This window comes from Eptatretus burgeri, chromosome 23, assembly GCF_056783735.1.
Source record: "Eptatretus burgeri isolate ZD-2024b chromosome 23, Ebu_testis_v1, whole genome shotgun sequence".
NCBI lineage: Eukaryota > Metazoa > Chordata > Myxini > Myxiniformes > Myxinidae > Eptatretus > Eptatretus burgeri.
Genome location: NC_140983.1, coordinates 1,546,152 through 1,571,158, shown reverse-complemented (window position 1 = coordinate 1,571,158; position 25,007 = coordinate 1,546,152). Strand labels below are relative to the sequence as shown.

Sequence of the window (25,007 nt, the reverse complement as noted above, 5' to 3'; positions counted from 1 at the left end):
CTCCATCGGCCTCGCCAGGGCGTTCCCTCGACGACCGAGTCGTCTCGATGGATGCATCACCTCGACCGCGGTGCAGCGAGAAGGAAGAGGCCCTCGCCGCCGCGGCGCAGCCGCACAAACGACGACGACGACGAGCGCTCTTCGACACCGCGGCGAAGACACATCAAGGGGGAAAAAAACAAAACATCGTCGCCGACGCATCCATTTTGTCAATTTAACTAACCCACTAACTCACTTTACACTGACCCCGGGGTCCCTTGGGCGGGAATCACTCCTCCCCCCAATCACTCATCGCACCATGCATTCCAAATTCGCTCCACTCACACAGACCCGCTGGCCTCACTCACTCAACATGACTCCACACAACTCACCAACTCTTCAACACGCACACCGCTGAACTCTGCCATCCTTCTCACTACATCCCCTAACTAACTCGTGCTCCCACGTCATCCCTTACACCACCGCACGTTCCTTTTAACACTACGTAGCTAAGCTACGTCCCCTCTACACATTCACTGTCTGTCACTGTCCCCAAATCCTTATTTGCAGGGGGGGATCTCATCCCTCCCTACTGGGCTCGTGAACTCGTTGCAAGGCTCTGCGTGAGTGGCTGTTCCAGCACCGACTCCTCCGATGGGGTGATGGTGGGTCTGGGGGATGGGATGAATGGGGTGATGGTGGGTCTGGGGGATGGGGTGAATGGGGTGATGGTGGGTCTGGGGGGAGGGGGTGAATGGGGTGATGGTGGGTCTGGGGGGAGGGGTGATGGCGGGCCTGGGGGATGGGGTGAATGGGGTGATGGTGGGTCTGGGGGGAGGGGGTGAATGGGGTGATGGTGGGTCTGGGGGGAGGGGTGATGGCGGGTCTGGGGGAGGGGGTGAATGGGGTGATGGGAGTTCTGGGGAATGGGTACTTACCCACTTTTCCCGTTGTGGTGGAAAAACTCACCCCAGACGAGTTTTCCCGTTCAGTTGAATTCATTTGTTGTTTTAATGTGCGCCTGGAAAAAGAGATACAGGAGAGAGGAATGTCCAAATCCAAATGTCCAGTCCGTATTTTGCGACTCGCCCGCTGTTTTGACACCACGTGATCCTCGTCACACTCACCACTTCCGCCATTTTGCGAACGGTGAAGTTTTGTGCATCACTATCTCTGCGTGGCCACTGATCGCGACGAGCCCTCAATGAACGGGCGGGGGACGAGAGAACGGAATGTTTGGTGGTTCGTTTTCCTGAGACCTAATAACGGGGTTTCGACCCCGGTCTACACTCGAGGAGGGGAGGGATGAGCGAGCACGGATTTCTCTTGCGGAGGTCGAGGCCTCAGGAAGCGAGTCCATCGCAGATCAAAGGAAATCGGTCCTTGGAGGGAGCTGTGATGGAGTGGAGGGGGACACGGGGAACCCCTGAGATCCGGGATCCTCCATTTTAATAACCCGTGATGTACATCATGGACACGTTACTGACCGCAGCACAATTCCTCCACTGTCAGGATCAGCACAGTCGGCCCGGTGAGCAGAGAGGGATCTGGGAAGGCGTGGGGGGGGGTGAGAAGTGAGGAGGTGGGGGGTTGGTGAGCTGGGGACGGGATATCACCCTCGGTATGACGTCATCACGGTGTCGGGTAACCCGTGCTCCTCCCTCCTCTTCACACATTGTTGTTCCCTCCACCACCCAGGTTGGACAGACGTTGTGTTTTCATCCATGTTTGTTTATCTGTGAACAGGATATGTTGAGAAGTTGTGGATGGATGTGGACCGAGTTTGGTGAACAGGTTCTGTGTGTGATAAGGACAAATTGATTCGATTTTGTGAAGATCTGATCCGGATCCGGATCCGGGAATTATTTAATATCGTAAGTAGTTCTTCACCATGGAGAGACGGGGTTAAAAACGATGAACATCATGATATTTCAAAAAGTTGTGGATGAGTTACGTTGAAGCTCGGTGGATGAGTTGGTTCGGTGACAACAACAAGACGATTCGATTCTGGTTCAAGTCCGGATACAGATCCGTCCTATCAGTGGCAGAGAAAATGTTACCTGTTCCACCTGGTGGAGGTGTGTTCTCCACCGAGTGCCGTTCCGTGTTCCCAGGTGTCGCTCCAGGAGTGATTTTACATTTATGACTTGAGAATTTTTTTAATTTGTTGATCATTCTGTCTGTTTGATTGTTAATCACCGACAGGTCACAATTCTAAACCGATCGTCATGGAACTTTACCAAGTTGTAGAATGTAGAGGGAGTCTCATCTGAGAAGCCGATTGATTTTGAGGTCAAAGGTCAACCTGAGGTCAAACTTCTAAAATCATAAATTTCAATCTGAAAAATAATTAATTTTCGTCAGATTGACCTGAGCTTTGATTGAGATTGTCAATTTAAATCTTCATGAAATGGACAATTTGTTGTATCCATGGCAACCTTTGGAGATGGGATGGAATTTGCAAGTATCGTCCTCTGCACGACGTCTTTTTCTTGTTTGTTTTTCTGTTTGCTTGTTTGTTTGTTTGTCTCCACAGAACGTATGTGCATGGATTACATTGGATCCTTATGTACCCCAAGACCTTCGAAGACCCCTAAAACCCCCCAGACACTTTATAAGACCCATTAAGACCCATGAGGACTCCAAAAAACACGAAAGCTCCAAATATCCCTAAAACACATGACTCCGAAAACCCTTTCTCGCCTTTCAAACCCAAAGAACCTCTGACACCCCGAAGACCCTTTAGACCCTTTATAACCCTAAGTCCATTTCAAAACCCGAACACCCCGAAGACTTTCAAACCCAAAGACTCTTAAAGATAACTTTGAACCCGAAAACCCTTTAAGACCCCGATGATCCCAATTGCCCTTTCGACCCTTAATGTCCTAAATAACCTTGAAGACCCTTTAGAGCCTTTCAGACCTTCGACCATAAGACACTTTTAGAAGCCAAAGAACCTGCAGACCCCATAGACCCCGTTGCACTCTTTAGAACCTCTAATGTGTAACCCTAAGTTCATTTAAAAACCCTAACACCCCTAAGACTTTCAAACCGTAAGACCCTTTAAGATCATTTCGAACCCGAACACACTTTGAGACCCTGAAGACCCCGATGACCCTTTAGACCCTTAATATCCGAAATAACCTTTAAGACCCTTTGGAACCTTTCAGACCTTCGACCCTAAGACTTTTTAGAACCCTGAAGACCCGTAGACTCCTTTCTACCCTTTCGACATTGAGGCCTTCACATCTTTCAGACCTTTTAATACCCTGTGGACCCCTTTGACCTTGAGATCCTTTCATACGCTCAGGACCCGTAAGACACCTTCAGACAATTCTGACTCTTTGACCTCAAATTACACCCTTTAGACCCCTTTGACCTTTCAAGACCCTTCAGACACTTAAGACCATTTGGACCGTTTATATCCATTTTGACCTTTGCAGACCTTTCGACCTTCTCACTATTTGACCTTTGCAACTTTTCAGACCTTTGACCTTTACACATTTACAACAAGACCATGTATACCTTTCATTTGCAATCAACAACCTTTCATTTAGTACATCCTGTCATTTATTAACCAAACAAAACACACCACACCAAACAGGTCCTGATGAGGGTCTGCAATCTCTGATTGTTCTTTCTTGTTATATTTGATGTTTTATTGTTGTGGGCCGGGGTAGGTGGCGAGGAACGGCCGCCAGGTGGAGCAGTAGAGCCGTCTCCCATCGAACACCCGGAATTGCAGGTCGTCACTCAGGAGAACTCCCAAGTCAACGGGTCACTTAAGGACTGTGCTCGCCAATTCTATGACGGCGTGGGGTAGGGTTAATAGCCAAATTTCAATATACCTAAGTACCCACGTCGTCAAATTACCGGGGAAGTCACACCCTCAACGGACTTTGTCGAACAGGGTCGGTCTAGTGACCTCGGTCCGGTGTGACCGAGCGGAATTACCAAAGTCCGTCGGTCCAAACGACAACTTACAGCCCAATCGGCCTCCCTAATTCCCAATACCCACCGTGCTAAACCAATGAAAGAAAGTGACGGACAACGAGCTGGTACATTAAACAATCGGGGGTTTATTTATAATAGGCAATAATCGGGAAGGGAGACACAGAGCAGAGGTACAATCGAATAAAAGCAATGCAAACAATGTACAATGAAAAACACTTAATCAATTCTACTTAAAGACGGGGCCCACGGACACACACACACACCCAAAAAGAACTGGACCCCGTCGGGTCTTTATTCGGCCCTTCAGCTCGGAGGGAAGGCGAGCTGGGGACCAGGTCTGGTTGGTACCTGCCCGCCTCGTGCGGTCTTTACCGATCCGCGCTTGTGGAGCTCGGATTCCGTGGAAGGAAAACGGGATCCTCAGCTCGCTCGCTCCCACACAAACCCCCTCGGTGGGACTCGAACCCACGCCTCCAGAATCCAAGGAGCGACTTGGCCAGCCGCAAACGACGATCGGTGAGCCGAGCACCACGAACACGAACACCAACCAGGACGAGCGCCAACTCCGATCAGCACGACCATTGACCAGGAGCCACGAACTCAACCAGCAGGAACCAACCAACTTCTCTCTCTCAAGAGCAGCTCGCGACCTTTCTTATCCCTCCCCCTCACGGGGGTGGAGGTTCTGCTCTGAGGTAACTCGTCTCCGGATTGGTCGGGGGCGAACATCCCATCTGGCTGGACGGGGTCGCCCTGAGGTAACTCGTCTCCGGATTGGTCGGGGGCTTCTGAGGTACTCCTATCCCTCAAAAAATTGGTGGATGAATTGGTCAGATGACAAGAACAAGCCAAATAGATTTTGGTCCAGGTCAGCAGATCTGGCCTATTAGTGGGATACAAAACGTAAACTGTTTAGCCTGGTGGAGGTATATGCTCCACCGAGTGCCGTTTCAGTCATCTCCATCACTGAAGGTGGAAGGAGGTGATGTTTTCACCCCGTCTGTCTGTTTGTTTGTTTGTCTGTCAACCGCCTGCAGGTCACAGTTTTAAACCGATCTTCACAAAACTTCGCAACATGGTAGAGTTCGTTATAAGCAAGAATCCTATTGTTTTTGAGGTCAAAAGGTCAACATTGGACAAATGTCAACAAATCTGTCAAATTTCTAAAATCCTCAATTTTCATCTGATTGACTAGGAATTTGAACAGGATTTACAGATAAGGTCACTGTATTCAGCCACCAATTATTTTGAGGTCAACACAGACAAAAAGATCAACATGAGCCAAAGGTCAACAACTGAGGTGAGATTTCTAAAATCCTCTGTTTTAAAACCATTGACTTAAAATGTGGAGGATTTGCACGAGATTACTGAATTCAACCACTAATTATTTTTGAGGTCAACATAGGCTAAAAGGATCACCTGGGACGTACCAAAGTTTGTTCATGGCATTCAAAAAAAATCGGGCTTTACGGGGGGGGTTTCCTCCCAAGTGACGTCACTGCCCATCCCACAAATAAACTGTTTATATCCAAAGAACCGGTGATTTCATCAAGGCCAATTCGTCAGCCGGCTTGTTCACTCATTCTGCTTCATGACGAGTCTGTCCCCACCCCACTTCACCACAACAACACTTCCACTGTGGTGGTTGAGGGTCCGAACGTGGCTTTTCGCAGACCATTTGATCGTTCTTCAGAGGGAAATTTGCGGTCTGCGAACCTGAGTTTTTGACATGGCGAACCACCTCGGGGAGGCTGCAAATCACCGGTCATGCTCCTTATGTGACCTTCCTTATGTGACGTTCTCCGAGCCCGTGTGCCGAGGCTATGTGAACTATGAGGGCGTGGGCAATATTGAGGGCTTCTTGAGGAGGGCACGTGTGGTCAAGCATTTAGTGTTGAACCGATTGCCGGAAGTGAAGGACGAGGAGATGAATGGCTGTTTAAACACCATTTGCGAAACAGTCTCTCGACCGTTCCAGCCTGGAGGAGGAGCGTGAAGACCATTCGCTCACATTCCCATCACCAGCGGCTGCGAGTCGTGTCTCCAACATCCCGTATGTGTCCCCGAATGTCACCAGTTCCGTGAAGTCCGATGAGCAGCATCAGGGTCCAAATCCGGGATGGACGGTCTCGGTGTCGCGACCAAGAGCACTCCTTACACTCCAATCCCAACCCACCGGAGAGTAGACTGCCCTCGTTGACCGAGCCTACCGTTTTTGTGACGTCCAAGGTCACTACTTGGCTGCAGCTATGATCGCTCTTCCACCGTCGAGTGCGGTGCTGGATGTGGTGACCAGGATAGCACGTGGTTTATAGCGACGGACACGGCCCCAAGCGACGTGATGTGAACATCCCAGCAGAGATGTCGAACAGTCCACACAGGGGTGCCCAAGGGTGGACCGGGAATGAAGACTGCTCTCACACGATTGTCCAATATTTAGGGCTGTTTTTACTTCTCAGACTGATAACCTTCCAATGCAGTCAAGAGAAAAAGAGTCGTTTAAAATGTTGAATATATATATATATATATATATATATATATATATATATATATATATATATATATATATATATATATATATATATATATATATATATATATCTCAACTGGATACATGTTCGAGCACATCAATGCCATCATCATGTTGTATTTGAATGCATTTCCCATGAAAGAGATATAACAATGATCTGTCGCCATCTCTGTAAGAAAAAATCCAAATTCATACACGTTTTATAAACAAGCTCGAATGAGCTAAGATCCTCGTCCTCTTAATGATGACGTCATAAAAACGAATATGACGTCATTGTGATGTATCAGGTTTGCGATAAATTATTATCTGTGCTAATGCCCGGCTTGATTCCCGCAAACAAAATTCAAACAGCTTGCCTCGATTTGGAGATAATGGTATAGGCGATTTCCATTAGCGCGATATTATGACGTCAACTTTTGTTCTCGGAAGAATTTCCAAAATCGGAGATGGTTACTGCCTGCGCGTGGGCTTTCTGCATATACCTGGCAAGTTTCACGAAGATCCGATGAAAACCCTGGGTTGTGAAACCAAAAATAGGAATGACGTCATAAAAATTGATATGACGTCATAGTGATGTCTCATATGCACGGCAATTCATCTCTGCTCATGCCCTGTTCGATTCCCACAAACATAATTCAATAAGCTTGCTTAGTTTCGGAGATAATTTTTTAGGCGATTTCATTAGCGGATATATTTTGACGTCATAACTTTTTTTCTCGGAGGAATTTTCAAAATCGGGGATGGTTACTGTCTGCGCAGGGTATTTTTACATATATACGCCGAGTTTCAGAAAGTTTCGATGAAAACTGTAGGTTGTGAAAGAAACCAGTTTCGGAGATAATGGTGTAGGCGATTTCCATTTGTGGCGATATTATGACGTTAACTTTTTTTCTAGGAAGAATTTCCAAAATCGGAGATTGTTACTGCCTTGGCGTAGGCTTTCTGCATATAAATGGCAAGTTTCACCAAGATCCGATGAAAACTCTGGGTTGTGAAACAAAAAATGTCAAAAACTAGGAATGACGTCATAAATATTGATATGACGTCATAGTGATGTATCATATGTGCGGTAATTCATCTCTGCTAATGCCCTGTTCGATTCCCGCAAACAGAATTCAAAAAGCTTGCCTAGTTTCGGAGATAATTTTTTCGGCGATTTCCATTTGCGGAAATATTTTGACGTCATAACTTTTTTTTCTTGGAGGAATTTTCAAAATCGGAGATCGTTGCTGTCTGCGCAGGGTATTTTTACATATATATGCCAAGTTTCATGAAGTTTCGATGAAAACTGTAGTCTGTGAAACCAAAAAGTCCACAAGAACAACAACGTGAGTAAGACAGAGATCCTCCACGAGCATCTAAAAAGTCAGTTTTCTTTCGGATTTCACCGAAACACAATACTGATATTGGTGAGGTGGTTTCCTCCGATCGTCAAATATGGCACCAAATGTTTAAAATAACTGTTAATAAAGACGTTATCATGTTCAGTAAGATCAGCGAAGAAGCAGTCATGTGACCTGTCAAATACGCGACTCATTGAAAAACCGAAAATAGAACAAACACAACCCACACCTCGATTTGAAGGTAATTTTACTGCTCATGTAATGACATAACTCTTAAGGGTGAAAAAGAGGTTGTAGAAAAAAAATTTACCATCTTAGCTAACTTGACCAAATATACACCTCCAAAGAAACATACATCATAAAGTTTAAAAGAACCAAGTCAACATCGTGATTTGTTTTTTGATCGTAGATGTTTGATTAATTTAATCGTAGATGTCTCACCTCAAATGAGGAAATACTTGGGACTGTGTATTGTTGTTAGAAACAGGAATTCAAAGAAAAATTCACTGAGGAGATATCATTGTGGGCCAGCTGGTAACCTTGGCAACCATTATTTTTTTTTCGAATTTCAAATGGTTTCTGGTCACTGTCGAATAATTCTCAATTCCTCCTGTACATTTGAGGACAACAGACAAACACAAACATATCGATATGGAGAATTCAGAGGAGATTCAATAAGCAACACAGTCTTCCTCTGATTCTGCAGTACATGGACTTTGTGAGTTCTTTAATAATATGCAGGAGAAAAATGAGGGCATGGGGGTGGGGGGGGGGAAGATGATGAGAATGTCTGGTCATCCTCAAGACAGAATGGCGCCAAGACTGCAGCTCTTTGGGTGCTGGAATAGATATAGATATACTGAAACGCAATAGAAACTTACCACCTTTTAAACGTTCAAATATCAACAATAGCACTGCGTGTAGTAAATGTGTGAACTTATTTGTGGACAATAGTGTCCTCACTGTCAGACAAAACGGTCACGGATGGTCACTTGAACCTTCAATGGTCACTTCATAGCACAGCTGTTGAACAGCCGTTTTGACTGTCAGTGATTAGCCAAGGGGTACGGGATGATTTTAATGAGCTGCACGTGGTCTTGATATTGGCTTTAAAAAGGCCAGTGCAAAATGGGCATTTCAATCAACATGCCACGATTGTCAAGGGATCAGCGGCAGTGTGCCTTGGGCATACTGCAAGGCGGATTGAGCTACCGTGAGGTGGCACGTCGCCTTGGCTGTTCACACCAGACGATATCGGCCCTGGTGGACAGAGACACCCTCTACAACTTTGCAGATGACAGACCTCGATCAGGGAGGCCAAGAGTCACCACTGCAAGGCAGGACAGGCAGATGGTCCTAAGTCAGATGGCTTCAGACATTGAGGACTGAGTGGGACAGAATCCAGCAGCAATCCATCCAAAGACTGGGAGGCAGTATGCGCCGATGATGCACTCACTGCCTGTATCCAAAACAATGGTGGCCACACACGCCATTAAAAGGGGACTGACATTGCACTCTGTGCTGTTCTGTGCTGTAGAACAAACTTATGAGATGGTGTATCTTGGTCAAAATTTGACATGCCATCAATAAAATGCCAATGTTTCAATTTGCAATTGTTGGTTTGTTTTATTTTGAACTGTTACAATTTTATTACATTTCAAACAAGTGGTAAGTTTTTTTTTACGTTTCAGTATCCATATATGTATATATATATATATATATATATATATATATATATATATATATATATATATATATATATATATATATATATTGTTGCGGATTCTCACCACTCCGGCGTGCGGGCGACTGCTTTTAGCTAATTGTGGCCGCGCGTCCACCGACCGTGGCAATCCAGTCGCAGCTTTCGGATCAACAACGAAACCCAGCTTAGGGTGTTGTTAACCACACCATAAATCAGCCAACTCTTCTGTCCACGCGTGACAGGGTTGATCGCCAAATTGTCGATTTACCTCATTATTCGCGCAGACAGAAATGCCAGGGATTTACACCTCAACGGGACCCGTACAGACACGAGCCGTTTTAAGCAGCTCACTCCGTTTGCGATTGCCGAGCGGTTTATTATCGCCAAGCCCAGTCGGATCCGATTATGTTATCGGCTATTAAAAACCAGCTATTATTCCAAACGCAATTATGGCAGCTCAATGGAAGAAGGGACGCAACGAGCAGGTGAATATTCCAACAATGCGGACATTTATTTGTACATGCACATATACAAGCAAGGCAAATAATGGGGGTAAGGGACAAGACACGAGCAAAAAGACCCTACAGCCATTGTCTATTTATTCTGTACATGCACTTCAAAACAATTCTACTTATCGGACAAGGCACCACAGACTTCCATGCAAAAACCCCAGGAAAGAAAAAGAGAGAACAGGGCCCGTAGGCCTTTAATGTTCCGTGGAGCTGTGAAGACCGAAGGAGCTCCGCGAGACCGTGCAGGTTACCTGCCACTCTCGTGGTGACTCGATGGGTGACCCTCGATGTCTCGTCGTCAACACGGCAGCTGGTGTAATGGCGACTTGGTTGGTCCAGGCCAAGCCATGCGACCTGGTCGATCGGGCCCGGCCGACGACGGCTCAGAGGAGCGAACGGGCCTTGCTCTTTTAGAGTTGATGCTCTCTTCAGAGCCCGCTCACTCCTCAGCGCCGCTCGGACCGTCCCGGGGCCTGATCACTTCAGACCGTTATGTCGCTGGCTGGCGACTTCTCTCCGGCTGCCTCCACCGACCCACGAGTCTGCACGGCACTGCAGGCTTGGCTGGACTCCAGGCTCTAAACTCCGAACTGCAGACTCCAGACTGCCGACTCAACTCGGTACCCAACCTCCACTCAACTCAACTTCGACCTCGACAACTTCTCGGCGTCTCGGTTCGGCCTTTTATCGGGTTCGGGGGGGGGGGGTGGTGTTTGGTCTTTTACCTCCGACCTTTCACCCCCCCTGGCTCCGCCCCTTTTGTCATTCTGATCCGAACTTGCCGTGGAACGCGGATGTGGTAGAAATCACCGGCTTTCGCTCCAACGAGGAAGCCGTCGTGTTTGTTGGCGGAGGTGCCGTTCGTTCGTGGACGCCGTTGCCGGCGAAAAGATGGCGGCGTTTGTGGAGATGAAGGTGAGGAGATGTTCGTTGTGGCGAAGGTAGTGATGAGATGTTTAAAATAACGATAGGAAAGAATAACTACCTCAAAGATCCATAGCCCGTCACACGAATAATACTCGTTAGACATCGGTGGGGAAATCTAATCTGGACACACACTTATCAACTGGATACATGTTAGAGCACATCAATGTTATCATCATGTTGTATTTGAATGAATTTCCCATGAAAGAGATATAACAATACATTGTGCTACATTATAAAAACTTTTACTTTTTCAAGTTAATTATTAATCAAGTTTAATTGGCAACATTTTCAATGTCTTTTTATCACCCTTAATCCCATTCAAACAAAATCCTTTTTGATAATACAAGTTGAAGTTGGAAGTAAAATAACCGTTCTCATCATGGGGAGGGGGGGGGAGGCCCAAGTCAGAATACTTTGAAAAATTACCGTGTGTCAATGACGTGTCCGTCATATATGAATACAGAATGGACCATTGGACCATTGCGTATTTTTGGAACTTACATTTGAAAAATGAATGACTTAAATTTTTAATTTTTTTTAAACAATATTGAAATGTCGGTAAATACCACCATAACCCCAAGAGGACTTGGATATAGAAAAAAATCGACATCGACAGAGCCTATTTGCTTTCTTCTCCGAAACCACACACACAATTTCAATGAAACTTGACCACAACATTCGTCACTTGTGATGAACCAAAGTTTATCGACCACATCAAAATCTGCACTGATTAAGAAGGTCTACTGGGGGGGGGGGGGTGCGGGCTCTGATGATGCATTTTTCGATACTGTCCAGTTAATTTTGTGTTTCATTGTCTTTTCAGACAAAGAAATGAAAATCATTTCTTTTATCAACTCTGCCCCGTTCGACACAGAAGATTATTTCACTCAGAAAATGCCTTCTTGTCAGGACAATGACAAATGGAGTGGCGTCTCTTTCAACAACCACAAAAGTTATTTAAAGGCGATCAAGCAGGTCCAAGGAAACGAGAAACTCAACAAGTATTCCGTGTCTCACAAGGCCTTCACGACTTCATCAACTTTATCTCAACTTACAACACTGCATACCAGGAGGAAACCCTTCAAATGTTTCGTTTGTGACGAGGTGTTTACCACTTCTTCAAATTCACTTCGTCACCAAAATATACATTCCAGGGATAAACTCCACAAGTGTTCTGTGTGTAACAAGGCATTTGTTGATTCATCAAATTTACATCAACATGAACGAATCCATTTTGGGGATAAAACCTACAAGTATTCTCTTTGTCACAAGGCTTTCAATCATTCTTCAAGTTTACATCGACATGAACGAATACATACGGGGGTTAAACCCTACAAGTGTTCTCTGTGTCAAGAGGCATTTACTGATTCATCAAATTTACATCAACACGAACGTAGACATTCTGGGGATAAACCCCACAAGTGTTCTGTGTGTAACAAGGCATTTGTTGATTCATCAAATTTACATCAACATGAACGAATCCATTTTGGGGATAAAACCTACAAGTGTTCTCTTTGTCACAAGGCTTTCAATCATTCTTCAAGTTTACATCGACATGAACGAATACATACGGGGGTTAAACCCTACAAGTGTTCTCTGTGTCAAGAGGCATTTTCTGATTCATCAAATTTACATCAACACGAACGTAGACATTCTTGGGATAAACCCCACAAGTGTTCTGTGTGCTCGAAGGCCTTTTTCTCTTCATCAGGTTTAAATTATCATCAAAAAATACATGCAGGGGATAAACCCCACAAGTGTTCTGTGTGTAACAAGGCGTTTCCGACTTCATCATCTTTACATCAACACGAACGAATACATTCTGGGGATAAACCCTACAAGTGTTCTTTTTGTAACAAGGTATTTGTTTTTTCATCAAATTTGTCTCGTCATCAAAAAATACACACGAAGATACAACAGAGGTGCGAGGACACAGCGACTTCGGTGTGAATACCGTGTTATCAGGGAAATGTCCAAATACCGGAATCTGGAAAATGAAGTCATAATAACCTGGAAGTTGAAATCAGTGATATTTGCAGCAACAGGAATGATGAAGAAGGGCCTCACTGAGATCTAAAAAAAACATCCCTTGGAATGAATATTACGACAAACGGAGACTGTCTGGGGTTCAGTGACGATCCTGAAAATATCCATCGGGACAAAACTCTGAGAACAAGAAAACTTCACAACTTGCTCGAACAAACATGACTCTTTACCAAAATGGAGGTGGATACACACTCAAACACACACACACACACACACACACACACACACACACACACACACACACACACACACACACACACACACACACTCTCTCAAATACATCCACACACACATCCACATACAATCACACACATGTGTACCGTATGTTTGATATCAGTGCTATTACCAACCTCAATGAAGCCCTGGTATGTCACTCTTACTTGAGAAATGGTGATACTGTGAACACATGTCCATTAAAACAGGTTTTTGGAATGCATTGTCGAGGCTCGTACAAGAGCTAACACATATAAACATATTGTTGCGGGGCCGGACGTCAGCCGCGACCACGACCGCTTGATGGAGCAGTGGCGTCGGCTCGACCGATCGCCCGGAATTTATGTCGTCACTCCAGAGAAGTCCGGAGCCGACGGGTCCTGACTGGATCGAAGATCGCCAACAGGTCACCCGCGTGGAATAGGGTGAATAGTTGAATTTCTCTATACCTATTAAAGTGTCCACGCGGGGAATCTACCGGGGAAATTCACCCTCGAAGGAACTCGTACGAAAATGAGCCACTTCCGTGTGCGATCCGAGCAGTTTAATCGCCAAGAACCGTCGGTCCAAATGTCCCCCTCGGGCCGTAACAGCTTTTACTAATTCTCAAACACGCAGCACGCTCAGCCAATGAAGGAATGGACACGAACAAGCTGAAACATTCAACCAATGGGGATATTTATTGAAAAGTAATGGGGAAATGAAGGGAAGCACGGCAAGAAGCAGAGTTAAACCGATTATTATTATTATTCACGTAAATACAGGCAAAAACACTTATACATTTCACTACTTATCAGACGGGCCCACGGACACACACACCCAAAGAATCGGACCAATGGTCTTTATTAGGACTTTCAGCTCAGAGGGACAGGCGGGCTGAAGACCAGGGTCGAACTTGGACCTGTCTGCCTTGTGCGGTCTTCAAGTCGGGAGGCGAGACGAACCCGGCCTCCTTGACTCCGCTCGGCGCCCGTCCTGGCCACCAAACCTCGACTCCGTAGATGACACGCAACCCTTCCGGCTCCGGCGGCGGATGGTCTTTCTCAAGCTCAATCTTCAGGAGAGGAGGAGGAAGAAGATGCTCAAGATGACGACGACAAGACCAGCCCAGACTTCTCTCTGCGAGGATCCTCTGTTCCTTCTTTATACTCTCCCACACCGCGCGACTCCTCCCCCACTCGGCACGCTCCCCAGCGCCTCGGTGGGTGGGGGCTTTGACCTTTCCCCCACTGAGCGCGCAGAGAATCTCGGGGCTGTTCTCTCCTATGAGCACTGCCGCAACGCAACCGTCATTTCTGTTGTCGTGCCCCTCCCCCACTCGGTCGGCGGAGAATCCCGGCGCTGTTCTCCTTCTCTGCAGCACTGCCGTAACGCAACGGTCGTTTTGTTACTGTCGTTGCGGAAGATGAGGTTTTCCAACAAAGGGAAATCCAAACTATAAAGATAAATCACACGCATGAACGTTTATTTACCCATTAGACAAGGGAAAGGAAGCTATCTATAAAGCACATACTTACTGATATAACTAATCTATAGGACCTGAATGTTGTGTGCGATGGGTTTCCAAATTCGTAACAATGTAACAAGGGGAGCAGGAGACAAGAGGGGTGGGAGAGGGAAGGACAAAACAGTGGGGAACGGAGACATTAAATCTGTGGAACGGAGAGGGATGGAGTGGGGAACACGGGGTAAACAAGATGGGCATTTCAGGGACTTTCAGGAAGGAAAGCAGGGAATTTGAAAGAGTTGGGTTTGGGGTGGATTCACGGGGGTAGAAAAGATTAAGGTTTTGGATGGCGGAAGATAAAAGATTTTGGTGAACAGCTGTTTGAAGACCTGGAGGGAGGAGTGGGATTGAACAGAGTGTGTGAGTTTGTTCCAGAGGGGGGGGGGGAAGAGGAATGAAAGAGTGAAGGTGAGCAGTGGAACTTGATTTTGGCAGTTTTACCATAAGGGGGTTTTTGGCAGACCTTGGAACGCCCTGCGGAAATATATGGGTGACCGAGCAGGGGGTGGGGGCAAGGCCGGATAATCCATGGTGGAAGACAGAAAGACCACCGACCTACCTGCGGTGAGAGTGAGAGACCCAAGGACTCAGTTTCATTGTCGGAGACACCAGTGATCCCAAAAGCCTTGGTTTCCAGTGTTAAGTCGAGCTCGGTGAGAGACAGGAGCAACAGCCCAGAGGGAAGATCAGAACTCCATCAGACTGCGGATGAAAGCTTTGCATGTGGTTAGAAGCTCAGGTGTGCCAAGGAAGGACTTTGCAATAACATAGGATGCCCAGTCTTCGACTGCCTTTGGAGGCCAGCTTAGAAATGTGGCTTTCTCAGAAAAGATCATGGCAGATAGTGAGACCCAGAAGCTTGAATGAAAGGACTTCTTCAAGGAGATTGTTGAGAAAGTAGATGTGGGGTTTTCCAGACAGTCCTTTTGGAGAGACATCGTGAGAGCGTGAGATTTATCAGGATTGCAAGGCATGTTCGAAGTGTTTGACCAGTTTATGATTTTACCCAGGTCTGTGGAGAGTGAAGAGGCTGCTGCCTGCTGATCGGAGGGATGAGAGATGGTGCAGCAGAGGGTGGAGTCATAAGCAAAGAGAAAAAGACTTCCGGTTATGCACATTCCATTTTCATATATTATAGATATATTTTATATATTCTATTCCAGTTATTAATCCACAATAATATATTGTTGCAGCCCCGGGTACCGAGACACCAGCTTGTCACTCAGGGGGATTAATTCCCGGTTGTCTTTGGAAGAGCCGGACCTGGGGCCACCGCTCACAATTAACGTTGTGGTACGGTAGGTTGTTTTAAAACCACGAACGCCACCCAGTCAACTACGAGTTCCAGTGTCCAACGTCTAATTATTCAGTTTAAGTGGAGGTCACGTGGTTACCTGAGCGGGGAGCATGCCCTCGGCAAAGCACCAATGTTGTCTCGATTACATTTTAATTAGGGCGGCCGAGCGTTTTAACCTCTGGTGCATGCCGACGATTTTTGGTCAAATCTGTGGTAATTACCTCCCAGTCTATCTCGGTTCGGACAATGCTAGATGGACAATGGGGGTGGACAATGGAAGGAAAGGACAAACACGGACAGGTTAGAAATCGACAAATAATTTATTAATAACAAAATAAATAAATAAAAAGAACTTTTCATTTGATGAGTAAATGAAGAACGAATTTCAAAGCAAAATCAATCAAAATGCCAGGAAAGAGACAAAGAGCAGATGCTTATCGGGGGTTGACTTACAGCTAAACACAGACAAGGTTACCCAACGGATCATTCAGGGGGAGGGTGGTGGGGGGGTGGAAGAATCGTCTCGCTCACCAGAAAGTCGTCCGTGAAGCGAAAACGTCCTGAAATGTGTGCGTGCGTGTCATGTCCGTCGCCAGCACCCAGCTTTGCCGTGCACCCTCTCGCGGGCCAGCCTTGAATGCCAGTCGATGTCTGGAGGGCACCGAGATCGTCCGTCGCGGGTTTAGACCCTGGTGTTGTTGGTGACCGACCTGTGCCTCACTTGTTGGCAGTGCTGCTAACACACACACGCTCACTTGCCGAAGCACTGGGAAGGACGAATTGTCTCGTCGGTGCTGATCAGACACCCGCTTCTTGCTCGCTTCTCTCGCCCTTTGCTTTTTCCTCTCTCCTTTTGCTTTTTCTTTTTCCTCTCGCTTTTCTCTCCTCATGCTTTTCTCTTCACACTTTTTCTCCTCACGCTTTTCTCCTCATGCTTTTCTCTCCTCACACTTTTCTCCTCACGCTTTTCTCCTCATGCTTTTCTCTCCTCACACTTTTCTCTTCACACTTTTCTCTTCACACTTTTTCTCTTCAGAACGTACTTCTCGCTCGTTTTTATATCTCCGGGCCGTCTCCTTGGGGTGCCATCCGCCCCAAGCTCACCCCGCCCTACTGGAGCACGGTTGCCATGACGACCCGTGCACTCTCAATAAAGGTGGGCGTTGGAGCTCACGAAGATGGTTGCTGAGGAAGAATGGGGTGGGCTTCAGTGCTCGTAAAAGAAATGTGTGTAAACGTGTCTGTCGTATTAAAAAAAGAAGCTTCCCATAAGAGAGGGGATCTATCCTTTACCCTTCTTAATGCATCACATTTAAGATCCCATGAGACATGGGGACGGAGCTAATCTGAACATGCATTGAAGGAAATAACTGTCTGAGGACCTGGATGTGTGGATGCATTCATCAGACCGGATTCTGAAATCCGTAACAATATTATGCACATTCCATTTTCTTTATTTTGCAGTTCAATTTATTTTTCTTTTTTTTTTCTTTTTGGAAGCTGGGAAAGAGGCCTCAGATTGCTTATTTAAAACAGTTGGATGATACGATGCGTTTTCTTTTCAAAAAAGAAATGGAAGTGAAACACATCACGGCTGCAAGGGTATTCCCTTCGTGTACAGCCTTTTTGGCTGATGGTTGCATCATTGGTTATGTGCGCAGCTGTGCCGCTGATGCACCACCCCGATCACCAGTACTCTGGTGCTCATTTCGCCGACCTCGGAAGGATGGCAGGCTAAGTCAACCCCCTGGTGTTAATTCAGCGGCCAACGGGGCTGAAACTCAGGACCCTTAGATCTCAATCCACCACCCAGACCGTAAAGCCAACACCAGGCTGCACATGGGTAATGCAATATTCGGATTACATTTAAAATCCTGAGGTAAATTACTGGTATATACATGCTGCATATACATATATATATATATATATATATATATATATATATATATATATATATATATATATATATATATATTCATTTAATAGTGTTGCTTCAAGTTTTTTTGTAAATGCTGTTCTTATTTTAAAATGATTGTGGTCATGTGTTTTGTTTGTGTGATTGTGTTTGTCAGGTTAGTGATGTTATGCAGGCAAACCCTGATTTTGTGTAAATGTGCCGAGCGGTTGGCTTCACGTTCCACAACATCCGTTGTCACGTTCGGAGTTTATTTAATAAGTGAGCTGTGTTTTCATTTTCCGTGTGTTCGGGTATTTCGGTTTTTCCTTTCTTGTGTCGTGTTTCCTCAGGGCTGTTTGGGTTTGGGTTAATCAACTTTTGGTTTAATTTGCTGTTGGGGTTGTTTTAATTGTTATGGTGTTTGTGTTTTTTTATTTTGTTTTGAAAAATAAATTTTTGAAATGGAAACGTGTCGTGCATGCATTTTCCTGTAATATATCGGTGTTAGTTTGTTATTCCTTGGTTATTCCATGTTATTCCTATACCTGTTGTTGGCATAGTGGTTAGGGTCGCGGCTTGGGATCCAAAAGGTCCTGAGTTCAAGCCCCGTTGGCCGCTTGAATTAATACACCAGGGGGTTGACTCAGCCTGTCATCCTTCCGAGGTCGGCGAAGTGAGTCCCAGTGTACCCAGCCCGGTGTATGCCCCGGTTAGAATAGGTGTACCAGATCCCTGTGTCGTAAGAGGCGACCAGGGTTGCATCAGGAAGGGCATCCGGCGTAAAACCTGCGCCAAATCATTAGGCGGATCATAACGGATGATCCGCTGTGGCGACCCCTAACGGGAGCAGCCAAAAGAAGAAGAAGTTTGTGTTATTCCTGTTTTTAGCCGCGTCTCGCGTAGCGAACGCTGCCTCTAGGAGAGCTCCGCGTTGTTCTTCTTCTTCTCGTTCTTCTTCTTCTTCTTCTTCTTCTTCTTCTTCTTCTTCTTCTTCTTCTGGTGAAGAAAAAACCTTTAGGACTCGGCTCTTTTATATACAGGATCCGGATCTCCTTAAATACTAAACACCTGTACACATCCTCGCATTGAGGGTGCCTTTTGAGAGCGTCGATCATGAACTTTTAAATATATTCGGACATTTGCTTTAAAGTTTCGAAAAGTTCACGTTACTATTTAAAGATTATTCCATTTAATGTGTTGTGATTTCGTAAATACACGATTTTCTCGTCATGAAGGAGGAGCCTCCATGATGGCTCTCGTTCTTCTTCTTCCTCTTCTGGTGAAGACAAAACCTTAAGGACGCGGCTCTTGGACACATTTGTCCTTGTTTATGTTTACGCTGAACATTTTTTTTTCGCATTTTCATTATAAAGTGCTGTAATGATCCTAAATAAACCATTCATGATCGTGGCTACTGTTCGGGTTGGAGATATCAGGGAAAAAGTATCCATTTTAGGTGTCTGAAAATCATATTTTTTTGCCAATGCATGCTCGGAGGCCATTTTGAAATTATAATACTTACAGTCCTGAGCTTTGTACACAACACACTACACGAGTTGATGGGTTTGCATTGAAAGTTTCAGATTCCTACACCCTTATTACCTCCATCTCACAGTCTACATCCTTCTTAACTAGATTTAACAAGCTCTTCAAAGTGGCCACAATCACCCACACCACATGTTGCTTAAAATGTGTGGTTTTCCAACCAAAATTAATTTTATTTAAAGTACCAGCTTTCTCCAATTTTAGCACATGAAAGAGATTCTCATTTCGAGCTTCGGAAGTGTTCACTCGTTGTTGTTGCAGTTATACTTTTAGAGATATCTGCGAAAATGTGTCCATTTTAGGTGTCTGAAAATCGATGTATTTTGCATATGCATGGTCGGAGGCCATTTTGAAATTAAAATACTTACAGTCTTGAGCTTTGTACACAATAAACTACACGAGTAGTAGAGTTAGCAAGCAAAGTTTCAGCTTCCTATGTTGAGATCAGGTGAGCTCCGCACTGATTGAGATCAAGTTCTGTCCACACCGATCTTGGTGGAGAAGAGTTTATTACACACCAAAGACATATGCGCATATGGAGAGAGGCGAGGAACACACAGTGGTCCTCATAGCCCAGCTTTGGCAAGCTCAGTTCAGCTCTGCCTTATATACGACTTTACTCTGACCCTTGCATGACCGCCTGTCAACATTATTTATCTTATGTGCTTCATTAACTTCCTTCAAAGTTGTATTGTTAAGAAGAAAGTACAGAAAGTACATCAGTTCTTTTCCTTTCATTATCTGGCAGCACCTTTCATTACGTTGAAATAGCAAGGTCTCTTTTCCTTTCATTATCTTGTCAGAGCAAGGCCACCTCCTACATGTTTTGTACCCCAGTAAGTAAGGAAACTCAGCTCATGTCATTTCCTGACTTGTCAACAAGGCCAGCTGTTTAAACAAAGCAGTCTTTTTGGCTGGCAAAGCAATCTCTTTGACAGTGCAGAAAAAAACAAACAAGATTTATCCTTTCCCTGAACCTCCAGTGCGAGGATGTTAGCAAGAACAATGATGACTGCTTGGGACATATGCAGTGCCTCCACACCTGCACCCTTATTAACCCAATTTAACAGCCTCTTCCAAGTGGCCACAATCACCCATCTGACATGTTGCTTGAAATGTGTGGTTTTTCAGCATATGTGAAGGATTACATGTTCATGCATGTTTCCATTATGTGAAGGATTACATGTACATATTTGTTTCTGTCATGTGAAGGATTACATGTCCAGGGTCCAGACTCCAGAGGTTTGCACATTGGTCTCTGAACCGTCCAGCTTGAGTTTGAATCTCGGCCTGCAATGACACTTTGAGACCCGACCAACCTGCAACGACCTCCACTTCGGGTAAGGTGCCTGGATGCTCACTGTCCCAAGGGTTCAGTTTGGCTAGAAATTGGGACATGCTTAATTGGATGAGAGCGAGGGAGAGTGAGTGAATCAATGGTCGGAAAAGGGATTGGTTTGGAAACCAAAATTGTCCGTGGAATTGATGTATGTGATGTGTAATGAATTGAATTGTTTCAAGAATGAATGCCAGTTATAACATGTAAGCAGGCCATGGCAGCAGAGGAACACGATTACTAATTTTGCATTGCATTGTTTGGGAATTGAATGACAATAGGGGAAGAGATGAGATGTTGGACTGTGTGGGTGGGGAAGATATGTGGGACAGCAGGAACAGATCAAGCTCTGGAGGAGCGATGACTGCGCCCACACCTCCCTCCCCCCACCCCGAGGTAATTTGTCCCTGGCAGCCGGTGGTGTCTGGAAATGGAGATCCGTATGGGGAGGTCTGGTTGGGCGACCAGTGGGTATGGGGGAGGGGTGCGTGGGATGATGGTGGGTCTGGGGGAGGGGTGTGTGGGGTGATGGTGGGTCTGGGGTGAGGGGTTTGTGGGATAATGTTGAGTGTGGGGGAGGGTTGTGTGGGGGTAATGGTGGGTCTGGGATAAGGGGTGTGTGGGGTAATGGTGAGTCTGGGGGAGGGGTGTGTGGGGGGATGGTGAGTCTGGGGGAGGGGTGTGTGGGGTGATGGTTGGTCTGGGGGATGGGTGTGTGGGGTGATGGTGGGTCTGGGGTGAGGGGTGTGCGGGGTAATGGTGAGTCTGGGGGAGGAGTGTGTGGGGTGATGCTGGGTTTGGGGTGAGGGCTGCGTGGGGTGATAGTCGGTCTGGGCGAGGGGTGATGGGGGTTCTGTTGGATGGATACTTTAGCTCGCTTTTCCCGTTGTGGTGGAAAAACTAGCTCAGACGAGTCTTCCCGTTCAGTTGAATATATTTATTGTTTCAATGTTCGCCTGGGAGAACAGATACCGGATAAAGCTCGCTCCGAATCCAAATAAGCTGTCCGTATTTTGCGACTCGCCCGCTGTTTTGGCACCACGTGATCCTCGTCACACTCACCACTTCCGCCATTTTGCGGACACTCCGGTGAATTTCCGTGCATCACTATCTCTTTGTGGTCACTGATCGTGACGAACCCTCAAAGAACGGGCGGGGGACTAGAGAACGGAATGTTGGGAGGTTCGTTTCCCTGAGACCTAATAAGGGGGTTTAGGCCCCGTTCCGCTCTCGAGGAGGAGGGGAGGGATAAGCGAGTACGGATTTCCCTTGGGGAGGTCGAGGCCTCAGGGAGCGAGTACATCGCAGATCAAAGGAAATCGGTCCTTGGAGGGAGCTGTGATGGAGTGGAGGGGGACACGGGGAACCCCTGAGATCCGGGATCCTCCATTTTAATAACCCGCGATGTACATCATGGACACGTTACTGACCGCAGCACAATTCCTCGACCGTCAGGATCGGCAACGTCGGCCCGGTTAGTGGAGAGGGATCGGGGTGGGGGGTGTGGGCGGGGTGAGAAGTGAGGAGGTGGGGGTTGGTGAGCTGGGGAGGGGATATCACCGGCGGTATGACGTCATCATTGTGTCGGGTAATCCGTTCTCCCTCCTCTTCACACATCGTTGTTCCCTCCACCCCCCAGTTTGGACGGACGTTATGTTTTCATCCATGTTTGTTTCCCTGTGAACAGGATATGTTAAGAAGTTGTGGACGGAGTTTGGTGAACAGGTTCTGTGTGTGATAAGGACAAATTGATTCGATTTTGTGAAGATGTGATCCGAATCCTGATCCGGGAATTATTTAATATCGTAAGTAATTCTTCACCACGGAGAGACGGGGCTAAAAACGATGAACATCATGATATTTCAACTAGTTGTGGATGAGTTACGTTGAAGCTCGGTGGATGAGTTGGTTCGGTGACAACAAGACGATTCGATTCTGGTTCAAGTCCGGATACAGATCCGTCCTGTCAGTGGCAGATAAAATGTGACCTGTTCCACCTGGTGGTGTGTTCCCTACCGAGTGCCGTTCGGTGTCGCCAGGTGTCGCTCTGTGAGTGATTTTACATTTATTACTTGAGATTTTAAAAATATTGTTGCGGTTCTGGAAACTGCATCCCTCCAAAGCAATGGCACCCAACATACAGTGTTCCCCAGAAAGTTATTTCCTAAATATACATTCAGATAGACCCTTCCTTCTTGCCCAGTGGGACAACGGGACAGTGCATTGTGTGAATCCCATGGCTCGGTCTGATTTAATCTCTGAACTCATTCCTATTCTTTTTTCTCTATTCCTGAGGTAAATCCAAGCAAGGGGTCCTCCCGAGTCCAGCAGGAACTACGATTTGTTTGGGTCTGCATGGGTTTACCATAGCATCTTACCGTCGGTCTTCGCTGACCACCACGGTCGCGGGTATCTCACGAGGGTGGTGAACGTCCTCTCGCCTCTCCGCCCAGCAAGGCTGCAGCCAGGCAGAGGCGCGCTGTACGGCTCAGGCCGCGTGGCTTACAGACAGGCAGCACATTGACCTTTCCCTACTTGGCACTCCGCCAAGCGAATGGGTGGGTCGGGGCATGACCCTTCCCTTCGTGAGCGTGTCGAGAATGCCGGGACCAGAGGGTTTCTGGTCGTTGTTTTATTGGGAGCTGGAGTGGTCCGCAGCTGTTGTTGTAGTTCATGTTGGTGGAAAAATGTAAAAGAAAAACACTAACTGTCAAAATAACTCCACATAACAGCGCATGAACATTTAATTACCCATTAGACAAGGGACGAGAAGCTATTTATCCACATTCACTTATCGATATAACTGAGCTATAGGACCTGAATGTTGTGTGCAGTAAACTTCCAAATTCGTAACACTACGAGGGGGAGGGGAGGGGTTCTGATGATGCATGTTTCGATACTGTCCAGTTAATTTTGTGTTTCATTCTCTTTTCAGATAAAGAAATGAAAATCCTTTCTTTCACAAAATCTGTCCAGTTCGGCACAGAAGATTATTTCAATCAGAAAATGCCTTCTTGTCAGGACAATGACAAATGGAGTGGCATCTCTTTCAACAACCACAAAAGTTATTCAATGGTGATCAAGCAGATCCAAGGAAACGAGAAACTCTACAAGTGTTCCGTGTGTTACAAGGCATTTGCTGATTCATCATCTTCACATCAACACGAACGGGGACATTCCAGGGATAAACCCTACCTGTGTTCTCTTTGTCACAAGGCTTTTACTCAATCATCATCTTTACATCAACATGAGCGTAGACATTCCGGGGAGAAAACGTACAAGTGTTCTATGTGCTCGAAGGCCTTTTTTTCTTTTTCAGGTTTAAATTATCATCAAAAAACACATACAGGTGATAAACCCCACAAGTGTTCTGTTTGTAACAAGGCGTTTCCTACTTCATCATCTTTACATCAACACGACCGAACACATACGGGCGATAAACCCCACAAGTGTTCTGTTTGTAACAAGGCGTTCCTTACTTCATCATCTTTACGTCAACATGAACGAATACATTCTGGGGATAAACCCAACAAGTGTTCTGTTTGTAACAAGGCGTTCCTTACTTCATCATCTTTACGTCAACATGAACGAATACATTCTGGGGATAAACCCTACAAGTGTTCTGTTTGTAACAAGGCGTTTACTGATTCATCATCTTTACGTCAACATGAACGAATACATTCTGGGGATAAACCCTACAAGTGTTCTGTTTGTAACAAGGCGTTTATTGATTCATCATCTTTACGTCAACATGAACGAATACATTCTGGAGATAAACCCTACAAGTGTTCTGTTTGTAACAAGGCATTTGCTTCTTCATCAACTTTATCTCGTCATCAAAAAATACACACAAAGATACAACAGAGGTGCGAGGACCCAGCGACTTCCGTATGAATTCCGTGTTATCAGGGACATCACCAAATACCGGGATCTGGAAAATGAAGTCAAAATATCCTGGAAGTTGAAATCAGTGATATTTGCAGCAACAGGAATGATGAAGAAGGGCCTCACTGAGTTAAAAAAAAAAAAACCCCATCTCTGGGAATGAACATTACTACAAACTGACGTGGATTTTTTAAACCCACCTTGTTGTGATCGTTGTCCTCCTGAAGGATTCTTTCTGGCCGATTGTGGAATCCTATTTGACTTCAGACAGAGTTTAACGTTTGTCCGATTTGATTATAAAATCCTGCATAAAACCCATTGACACTGATAA

The 25,007-nt window shown here is 45.9% G+C and overlaps 2 protein-coding genes across 7 annotated transcripts in view; both read left to right on the top strand.

The window, feature by feature from the left end:
• Positions 1–13,257, top strand: part of LOC147007951 (uncharacterized) — a 20,216-nt gene extending 6,959 nt beyond the window's left edge. Inside the window, exon 2 of the mRNA XM_085866148.1 lies at positions 11,774–13,257. Within this exon, the coding sequence (XP_085722274.1) occupies positions 11,774–12,900 (1,127 nt within the window). The 3' untranslated portion in view covers positions 12,901–13,257. The remainder of the gene's footprint in view (positions 1–11,773) is intronic.
• On the top strand, positions 1,043–25,007 carry LOC147007950 (uncharacterized). Of its 6 annotated transcripts, none has more exons than XM_085866163.1 (4): positions 1,043–1,510; positions 20,668–20,795; positions 23,087–23,349; positions 23,727–25,007. In XM_085866163.1, the coding sequence occupies exons 3-4, from the start codon at positions 23,346–23,348 to the stop codon at positions 24,683–24,685; spliced, it is 963 nt and encodes a 320-aa protein (XP_085722289.1). In that variant the 5' UTR covers positions 1,043–1,510; positions 20,668–20,795; positions 23,087–23,345; the 3' UTR covers positions 24,686–25,007. The 6 variants fall into 6 exon arrangements, with proteins under 6 accessions (XP_085722289.1, XP_085722287.1, XP_085722291.1 ...); XM_085866161.1 differs by lacking the exon at positions 1,043–1,510 and adding an exon at positions 13,404–13,634; XM_085866162.1 differs by lacking the exon at positions 1,043–1,510 and adding an exon at positions 17,031–17,169.

Excerpts from the sequence above, each read along its gene's own strand:
- LOC147007950 (XM_085866160.1), top strand. The coding sequence starts at position 22,196 with ATGTACATCATGGACACGTTACTGACCGCAGCACAATTCCTCGACCGT. Across the intron at positions 22,266-23,726 it reads GGATCGGCAACGTCGGCCCG|ATAAAGAAATGAAAATCCTT; the intron begins GTTAGTGGAGAG and ends TTCTCTTTTCAG.